Source organism: Haliotis rufescens, unplaced genomic scaffold (genome assembly GCF_023055435.1).
Source record: "Haliotis rufescens isolate VD_foot unplaced genomic scaffold, xgHalRufe1.0.p SCAF_11, whole genome shotgun sequence".
Lineage (NCBI taxonomy): Eukaryota > Metazoa > Mollusca > Gastropoda > Lepetellida > Haliotidae > Haliotis > Haliotis rufescens.
The window spans coordinates 37,594,768-37,605,398 of NW_025963791.1; the positions used below are offsets into that span (position 1 = coordinate 37,594,768).

Consider the following 10,631-nt stretch of genomic DNA (forward strand, 5'->3'; position numbering starts at 1 on the left):
CCTTAAATGAAGCTTATGACTTGCAAAATTTGAAAATGCCTACGTCATCTTAACATTGCTTAATATCTGGTTTGAGTTCTGAGCCAGCTGCACAATGACCTTGATCTTCACATTGCGCAACAGGTAGGCAAATATAAAACAACAACGCCGAATGATCCCGATTATCTGCCGAAAATAGATTTCATTTGGCGTCGTCCCAGGACAAAGGGGTAGATGTTTTTATTATTTCATCTATTTATTATATCCCCTGTCCGATGATAAATAGTTAACATTTTGGAATAGAAATATAATGCGCTGTATAATCGAGGATGTTCTTTTTGCAGCATCTTCTCCAAAAAATGTAAAAAAATTGCTGGGAAAAGAAAGTATACACTTGAAAATTGGATTAGGCCAAATCGTTACTTGGCTGAAATTAGTCAGCGAAACATTGCAAACTTAAGGTCCAAAACACAACTGTGAAACCCGTTTCAAATCCATTCTGATCGAATAACCTTTTCTTGAATTGTTTGATAAGCATTATTTTGACGGATGACAAAGTGGAGACAATTTATGGATAACAACTTCATTATTTACTGTAAAGCCTTGACAGTAAATAAATAAGTTGTTATCCAAAAATTGTCTATACTTTGTAACCTTTTCTTGTTTGTTTCATTATCAGCCGCCATGAAACATGGGCGTATACGTTCTTTTGCCCTGCTGTTTATAATGTCCAAAGCTCGAGGCAGTTGGCTCTCCACACAGGTAAATGTAAGACATAATGTCGATAAGAGAGATATCGTTTCTCTGCGGGTCATGCAAGTCAATTTTTTTTAAACAGCTCACAAGGATTTTACAAACATATTTCATAAAATGTTGAAATTAGTGTAGATTTTCTTTTCTAGAAGCGATCACGAACACTTACGAACAAGATCAGTTTCCAAGAGTTTCCCAGCTATTTGTGACCCGTGAAGATTCCGGGGTAGAATAGGTCTTCAGCAACCCATGCTTGCCGTAAAAGGTGACTATGCTTGTCGGAAGGGCGACTAACGGGATAGGGTGGTCAGGCTCGCTGACTTGGTTGATGCAAGTCATCGATCCCAATTGCGTGGATCGATGCTCATGATATCAATCACTGGATTGTCTGGTAAAGACTCGATTATTTACAGACCGCCGTCATATAGCTGGAATATTGCTGAGTGCGGCGTTAAACAACAAACCAACCAACCAACCCAGCTATTTGTATTCCAAACGTTTCCAAAAGGACTTCCAAGAATTAAACTATAATGGTTTGTCCAGTGTATGGTATAACCATATTATTGATGGGTATGCACATAAAATTTCTACATGTCGACGTGATGTATAATCATGGATGTACACACATACGAATCTCTGAGCATACCAAAAACGCACCAAACCAAACGCACCATAATGTAAAGAGCATGTTGTGCAAAAGCGCTAAGCAGAGAGATAATGGCGCGTGACACGTCTTGAAGTTCATAGGCAAATTAACTGCAAGACACAACAAGCTTAAGGTCATCTGTCAGGCAAAAAAGGTTCACTGCACATCCAGAATTGCGGGAAGTAAACATAACGCACGCAAAATGCATAGCTTTATCAACAAGCTGCTAGGCAAGAAATCAGACGCTAAAATGCCATCAGCGGACGATCATTAGGAGCTCGCCGAATCCTTTAACACCTTCTTTCTTTCTAACATTGAGAGGATTCGATCTGGTTTGAGATCTGCCCCTGATGAGAGGGATGGTGTTAGTCATACACAATCTTTCCTTGGAGACGTGTTGTCAAAGTTAAGCCCCTTCGGTGAAAATAAAATTCTGGTCATCATTCATGAATTTAAATCGACAACGTTTGTCTCTGACCCAATCCCGACAGCTTAATTACTTAAATACTTGGACTTGCTCCTATCTGTGATAACCACTATATTTAACACAAGTTTAAAAAGTTGAACTTTCCCGGATTCTTTCAAACAGAACTTTACTCAAGAAGGACAACCTTGATCCATATGTGCTGCGACATTGCCGGCCTGTATCAAACCTTCAGTACCATTCCAACTTCTAGAGGGGGCTGTAAATGACTCGGGGACCACCTCTCGAGGAACTCGATTCTGGATAAATTCTAGTCTTCTTATAGGCCAAATCACACTAAGGAAACAGTTCTGGAGGTGATCAACTATGTCAGATGTGCAGCAGATGAAGGCAAGATGGCGTCTCTGGTTATACTTAAATTCTCCTCTACACTAGATACAATTGTTCGCGATATTTTGCTTGACAGATTGCACATGTGGTTCCAGTCCTCCTTACGGGGAAGAAGTCTGTCAGTCATGATCTAAGACAAACGATCCCTGCAGCTCCATCCTACACTATGGTGTCCCTCAAGGATCAATCTCGGGACCAGTGCTGTTCATCATTTATACCACAAGTGTGGCAGACATCATTGTCAAGTATGACACCACTCAGCATTCATTTGCCAATGACACTCAGCTAACGACACCTTTGACAAAGGAAATCATCTGGAGTCATTCCAACGTACCACAGACTGTACAAAATGCATCAAGAATTTGATGTCAAGCATTATGCTGCAGCTCAATGCGGAGAAAACTGAAATCATGGTAGTTGGCAGAGAACACCATCTCAGCCAATTTGATTACAAGACTTTCACTGTTGAGGATGCACAGATTAAAATGTAAGCTCACGTTGAAGACCTAGGAGTCCATATTGATTCTAAGCTGACCATGAAACAACAAGTCAGGCAACTTAGCGGGTACCTAAGTAACTAAGTAGGTACCTTAGTAACTTAGTAGGTACCTCAGTAACTTATTAGGTACCTCAATAACTTAGAAGGTACCTCAGTAACTTAGAAGGTACCTCAGTAACTTAGTAGGTACCTCAGTAACTTAGTAGGTACCTCAGTAACTTAGTAGGTACCTTAGTAACTTAGAAGGTACCTTAGTAGCTTAGTAGGTACCTCAGTAACTTAGTAGGTACCTTAGTAACTTAGAAGGTACCTTAGTAACTTAGAAGGTACCTCAGTAACTTAGTAGGTACCTTAGTAACTTAGAAGGTCCCTCAGTAACTTAGTAGGTACCTTAGTAACTTAGTAGTTACCTTAGTAACTTAGTAGGTACCTTAGTAATTTAGTAGGTACTTCAGTAACTTAGTAGGTACCTCAGTAACTTAGAAGGTACCTTAGTAACGTAGTAGGTACCTTAGTAACTTAGAAGGTACCTCGGTAACTTAGTAGTTACCACTAGTAACTTAGTAGGTACCTTAGTAACTTAGTAGTTACCTTAGTAACTTTGAAGGTACCTGAGTAACTTAGTAGGTACCTCAGTAACTTAGAAGGTACCTCAGTAACTTAGAAGGTACCTCAGTAACTTAGGAGGTACCTCAGGAACTTAGTAGGTACCACTAGTAACTTAGTAGGTACCTTAGTAACGTAGTAGTTACCTTAGTAACTTTGAAGGTACCTCAGTAACTTAGTAGGTACCTCAGTAACTTAGAAGGTACCTCAGTAACTTAGAAGGTACCTCAGTAACTTAGTAGGTACCTTAGTAACTTAGTAGGTACCTTAGTAACTTAGTAGGTACCTTAGTAATTTAGTAGGTACTTCAGCAACTTAGTAGGTAACTTAGAAGGTACCTTAGTAACGTAGTAGGTACCTTAGTAACTTAGAAGGTACCTCAGTAACTTAGTAGTTACCACTAGTAACTTAGAAGGTACCTTAGTAACTTAGTAGTTACCTTAGTAACTTTGAAGGTACCTGAGTAACTTAGAAGGTACCTCAGTAACTTAGTAGGTACCTCAGTAACTTAGAAGGTACCTCAGTAACATAGAAGGTACCTCAGTAACTTAGTAGGTACCTCAGTAACTTAGAAGGTACCTTAGTAACTTAGAAGGTACCTTAGTAACTTAGTAGGTACCTTAGTAACTTAGTAGGTACCTTAGTAACTTAGTAGTTACCTTAGTAACTTAGTACGTACCTTAGTTACTTAGTAGGTACTTTCGTAGGTAGTAGTACTAACATTTTCGTGCCACTGGCGGCATCAGGAAGCTGATCACGACAGCTGCAGCACGTGCCCTTGACCAGTCACTAGTGATTTCTCGACTTGATTCCTGTGACATTCCATCTGGTATTAGTAAGAAATATCTCTCAAAATTAAAAAATATAATCCTAAATACAGCAACACACTTCAAATCAGCTTTGTCACTTGTTGCTCGAAATTGAAAACACATATTTTCGTTACCTACTATTCCTGAGTTAAAGTTTCTGTTCTTCGTAATATCTACGTTTTTTCAGCTCTGTGAGCATGTGCCAGTGCATTGAATTGACGCATTAGAAAAGTGCATTTATTGTACAATATAGTTATCTTGAGGTGACGCCACATGTGGACGACCGGACAGCGGCAAGTCATGAGTGTTTTCCTGCTGTAGATAACGTCTCCAAAGAGGTGATATTCTGTTTCGATGAAAATTAAAATATCTGGCAACTTCGTTTTGCACCATTCCTGTTTGTAGCATATCTATGTGCACGTGCAAATTGTAAATTACGACCTTAAAGTCTAGTAGACTTGTATACACGGAGTCTTTTTATGAAATATAACAATTACATTGTTAAGTAGCCTTGAATGCCTACATTTTCATCTAATTTCACGACAATAATTAGAGGGAGCCATTTTTCCTTGCAAGTGATTTGCCAGAACATACCTAAATGAAATTTTACGTCAGCTTCAGTGACCTTTTGAAAAATAATGGGTTGAGTAACTTTCTGTGAAATGTGCTACATGAGGTGAAATTGGGGTTTAACGTCGCGTTCAAATTATAATCTATTGAACAAATCTGACTACTTATGTTAGTAATCTGAAAGACGTTTGAACGTAATATATTGTCATATGGCAGTGTAATTTATGTTTAAACAACGTTTACATTGTCTTACATTGTTTCTGTTTAGTTTCAGTAGAAGTTCGTAGCATTGTTTTGAAAATGGTTAGTTGACAGGAATGTAGTGCTATCTAATGTAAGCAGTTCTTTTGGAGTCAAGTGTAATCTGGTATGTTCTTTAACAGCTAGACTAATCCAGCACTGTATAGAACCTTATACAAAGTATTTAGACCATAAAGGGGGCAGCGGCATGCCTCCCTTGTCTCACATTACATGAAGACCAGCAGATGTGTGACGATCATTGTTTTCACTCTGGAAATCCAGCCTACGGCTATTTTGGAAGTTTGAGAAAATCTGCTGCTATGTGAATATTATTATCACTAACATCTGAGCTATTATCGCTGCTATTACATTTTATACTGCCATTGTAGTAGCACTGGCATTAAATATTGTTCTGCCACTATTGTAAACTGCAACTGTGATTGGTGTTAATGATTTGTAAACCTAGTTAATTATAAAATACGATTGTTAATTGTATAACATTTCTTTGTTGTTGGTTGGTTTCACACTGAATTCTTTTTCGCACAGATTTCTTATTATCTTATTCTTACAGTCGAATGGTAACAATATGTATAATGTATTGGGTCAATACCTTTTAAAAACACTAATAGGATTATCAATCAGCATATTTTCGCATGAAGGTGTATTGATATCAGAAACGATCTGTATAAGAATTCTACCTTTGAGTGAAATGAGTTGTATCCACAATGGTCTATCCCCATCAAAGAAATAAAGTAACTACAAGTGACGAAACTCATTCCATATTCATAATACTACCTACGATTGTACGATTCACACGATATCATGATCATAAATCGCGATCAAATAGTGAACCGTAATACCATTCAACCAAATCACCTGGTCCAGACTCGATTTTTTACAGACCGCCGTCATATAGCTGGAATATTGCTGAGTGCGGCGTTAAACAACAAACCAACCAACCAACCAACCTAATCGCCGAGTCCGAAAGTCCGATCCATTAAGTCACCTCTTACCAAAGTTGCTCCTTGGGACCAAGTTTAACCAGGTAAATCAAGAGGTGTCCTCTGTACAGGTATGTACATGTTTAAATTACCGGCCCCTTTTCACCATGAAGATCCGGGTTAGAATTTGTTTTCAGCAACCCATGCTTGTTGTAAAAGGCGACCAACGAGATCGGGTGGTCAGGCTCGCTGACTTGGTTGATGCATGTCATGCTCAATCACTGTTATGAAATCAATCTTTGCTGGAAATGTTGTTTTTTTCAAGGCCGGCCCACACCCAAGTGGCACTGCTCAGGACGTCGTCATAAAACATATGTCGTCAATGTTTTTAGCAACCGAGTCTGACGCAACCCGTGGACATTCGAGTTTGGCGATCAATTAAAAAGTGATTTTGTGCTACTGGCTGTACTTTCACGACGGGGATACTATCACGGATTCAGGATCTACCATTTCTATTTGTGTTCTCCAATGGAGATGTCATCCTTTATAGGTTTTACGGCCACCTCTGAACTGCTCATTTTCGTGGTCTGAGTGTTTTCTGTTAAGTTAAAATTTCAAAAGCCAGCGTTTTAAGAAAACTTTGTGTTTTGTGTACAGTTAAAATAAAACACAAAGTGTTCTTAAAACAGATGATTAAAATAATGAATGTTGGGTTTGTTTCGATACAGACGTGATAGGTACACTTTCCTGTAGTAATTGGAATGGGTACAATGTGAGAGAGCATGGAATTCATTCGCCATTCCGTTCCTGTGGGTGGATTCCTGTGTGAAAGAGCACTTTCAGTTTAAATTGATTGTGCAGATTTTTTTAACGTCATGTCAGTCAAACTTGATTCTAAAAGAAGGTATGAGGGCGAATGGGTCAAAGCAGAGTGGAGATATATGGGATATTTCACGTGTCGAGTGAAATATCATGTTTCCAGTCACCACCCGTGGTTAACGTCTAGGATATGCATAGCTTTGGGCTTTCATCTCACTAAGTAACTCGCTGTTACTTAGTTTGCTGTTATCTTGTTCAAGACATTGTTCATTGTTCCAAGTACAGAATCCATAATAAAACATCAACACCAGAGAATAGCCAGTTTTAATAAAACAACGACGAAACAAGATTCCAACAAGATTTGATGACAGCCGAAACGTGCAATGAGGGTAAATAAATGATACATACGACATGTCAGACACTCACGCTGGAAAGAACCACCACACAAATGCCACGACTGACACCCGAACAACGCGAACGGGCCCTGGGTATGATACAGATGGGACCTACCCAGGAGGTGACACCACTGGTCATCACTAACGGAAGTTTGACAGCTCAGCGTTACAAGGATGACAATCTTCGTACGATTGCCCTACCATTTCTACAATAGCTGCCACGTGACAAGCATTGACAAACATGACAACACCTGACTCCATACACCCCGATCGTACAGAACGTCCTTACATCCAACAACGTCAACGTGTTGCCGTGGCCTGCAGCTCCCCAGACATGTCCCCCGTAGAACACCCCTGGCATGTCATGAATCGTTGTTTCCACATCCTCCAGTTATTTAGCCAACCAACGTATCCCACGTCAAGTCATCAGACGACTGACTTTTTCTGTGCGCCGGAGAGTTTTGACGTGTCTTGTAGCAGGGAGTGGTCATACACGCTATTAATGCGATGTGTCATTAAACTTGGGCGATATTTGGATGTGTGTGCCCTTTGTCCATTACGTTGAAAACTTGTTTTTGCTATCCCATCTCAATTCGGACATCTTTTATTTTTTTTAATCTGGAGTAATTTAAAGCTATGGTAAAGTATGTTTTGGTCGTCCGATTAGTTTACATGTGTTTCACTCAGCAGTTTTACAGCTCTATGGTGAGGTGAAATGGGCTTTAACGTCTCGTTCAAGATTGTTGCACCAATATAGTGATGTGCATGTACGTATGTGTGTGGCTCCTTGTACTAGTCCGGACAAACGCCGATTTAAAAGTGCTATACAGGAATACCCCACTCAGACACAGTATATTGACTCCGAGCTGACCAGTCATTGCCCCTGCATGCCGTGCGCCAGGCAGGGTAACAGCAAATACCATTTTAACGTCTTTTGGTATGACGAGGCCGGGGATCGAACCCACGACCTTCCACTCTCCTGGCAGACGTTCTATCCACTAAACCATGGAGGTGGTATCAGCGACATAGACCCCCAGGATTAGATATTATACTGCTATTGACTTACAATAATGTGCAAGCCCAGAGTTCAGAAATCAGCGCTTTGGTCATAAATCCAGTAAACATGTAGTTCTAAAATCTTTAAAAATTGTAAATGATCTTATTTTACTCTTCTAAAATTCAACTTTTCAAAGTTTTTGACGTCATGCTAAGTTCTATTAGAATATCTCCAATACCTTTAAAATGTCCTGTTATCTTGCTGACATATATAGACATTCAAGCCAATATTTCAGATACTACATGTAGCTCTGTCAATTAATCTAAGAATAATAATACCCTCTTTTTGACAAATGACACAAAACAACTCAGCAATGATTTCGTATACATTTGTGGTTTGATTACAATTATAATATTCCTTTTGTCACCACAGTCCTCGATCATTTGATACACATTTGTTTGAATATATACTCGTATTTGACATGTAGACACACTTGGGGACGAAAACGACCTTCCTCATGTTGTAGACGGTGATGCTCCTATGTTAAACAACATTAGATTCAATGTCTGTCTTAATGGTACACACAAACCATTCAATAAATTCTTTTCCAAGGCTATTTACCATATCCGTATCTCCCTGAAGCTCCTTAATAGCCTCTGACAGAGTACATGGAAGGGCACAAGAAGATGATTGATCTACAGGCGGACATTCCAGCTTCTTTACAATCCCATCAAGACCTGCAGCTATGGTTGCCGCCAGAGTGATGTAGGGGTTGCTCATTCCACTGGGAATGCGATTTTCCAGATATGTTCCAGTTTCCAAAGACTTGACTTTGAAGCAAGCAGCGCCTATATCATTGCTCCAGAAGATAAGCCCAGGACGATCCGGTTCGTGCAAGCGATCGTAACAGTTGGCAGTTGGGCACCAGAGGGCAGTCAGAGCTTTGGCATGTTTCATCAGTCCCCCCAACCAGTGTTTCCCCAAAGTACTAAGACCATGTAGTCCATCGGGATTGTGGAAAATATTGATGCCCTTGGAAAGAGACCATAGAGAATGGTTGAAGTGCATACCAACTGTTCCGCTTTCTTGCTTGGCGTCGAAACTGATTCTATAATCTTTCTTATCCCCCATTTCTAGAATTCCATTCTTTAGGACAACACAAGAATCAGCACTTTTGATACCATCATATGGCCTTTTTACCATTTCTATAGAACTTCCCGCATATTCAGAATGAAAAGAATCTATATCAACCCCTGCTTGGGACATATGCTTATCAAAGTAAAAGAGGAAGTCGCTGTGCTTGCTGACGAACCTTTGACTCCCGTAGCCTTTTTGCAGAGATAATGTATTTTCAACTTTTGTCAGTGTAAACTCAAGTTCGAATCCAGAAAAAAAACTATATCCACTACTGGCCAACCTTTCTAGTTGCTGTCTAGCAACGTATCGAGGACATGCTTGCTGTGCCGATCCGTCCTTTAACCAGTAGCTCTCGCAGATAACCTCAGCTACCAAGACATCATCTTTTCCAGACCAGGACACATTATACAATGTGTTGAGGTCAGGGTGTGCATAGACCTTCGGCTGCCTTCCATCCTTGAGCAAAGGTGATGGAATGATTGTATCTTCATTGTTGAGGTCGAAGGATAAGGCACCTGAAAGAAGTAGCTTGCGATAAAAACACGTCTTGAGCATGGTCAAAACAAGGTCAAAAGAGAACATATATATTTAGCCCCACTACTCACTACACATACCAAATGTCATGGCATTTTGAACAAGAAAGACTGAGTAATGGACATTAGCATATTTTTAAATGTGGGTGGCGTGGCGGCAAACGACCTGAAAAACGTAAATGAACTGAAAGGTCTACATGTATTTAGATGCCACTATATTGTTGTGGACATTTAATACACCCTGTCGCTTCTGAACGCCATGACTTCTAAACCCAGAATGGAGCACCATCCAAGGTATATGTGTGCTCTCTGCTGGCTTCCTTGTTAAATAAAAAATATCGAATGGAGGTGGTAAAGAAAAGAAGTCGAATGTTTTTGAAAATCTGAAATCTGATTATCTAAAAAACCGCATCCTTTATTTAGAAATCAAAGTTCTCCCAGGGTTCATCTGACACGATCTTCTATGGAGGTATCATCAGATCTCCACACTGTGAGATGAGCGTAAAGATCTAATTTTAATGAGATTGCACATTCATCCCTTTATGATAAATGCAAAATGTCATCCATGTACAAGTGGTTGAAGCAAAACGAACAGAACCCAAACCTTTGTGGCGGGCAATAATATGTGGCGGTAGATCTTGCAATTCCTTAATTCTCGATAATACGTCATTTGATCTCATTATCGATCATAATACTGGCATTTTGTAAATATTTTGATATATATACTTCCATATACTACTGTAATAATTAGTGGTTTTACCTGCGAAAAGTGTGACCCCCTTCTTCAAATATCGCTTCACGTGTCTTGCGGGAACAACTCTTCCTCTTGATCTTCCGTGCATATCAGCAACAGAGAAGCGGACATAGTCGTACTTGTTGATGTGATCAGACAT

The 10,631-nt window shown here is 39.7% G+C and overlaps 1 protein-coding gene across 1 annotated transcript; it reads right to left on the reverse strand.

The window, feature by feature from the left end:
* Positions 1–8,003: 8,003 nt before the first annotated feature.
* On the reverse strand, positions 8,004–10,631 carry LOC124122136 (lengsin-like). Its single transcript, XM_046485254.2, has 2 exons — positions 10,499–10,631; positions 8,004–9,720 (listed from the first exon to the last, which is right to left on the reverse strand). The coding sequence occupies exons 1-2, from the start codon at positions 10,629–10,631 to the stop codon at positions 8,612–8,614; spliced, it is 1,242 nt and encodes a 413-aa protein (XP_046341210.2). The 3' UTR covers positions 8,004–8,611.

Bases quoted from the DNA above. Each gene is read 5' to 3' on its own strand.
- LOC124122136 (XM_046485254.2), bottom strand. From the start codon at position 10,631: ATGTCTGATCACATCAACAAGTACGACTATGTCCGCTTCTCTGTTGCT. The intron at 9,721-10,498 runs GTAAAACCACTA...TACTTCTTTCAG, and splicing joins GGGGGTCACACTTTTCGCAG to GTGCCTTATCCTTCGACCTC.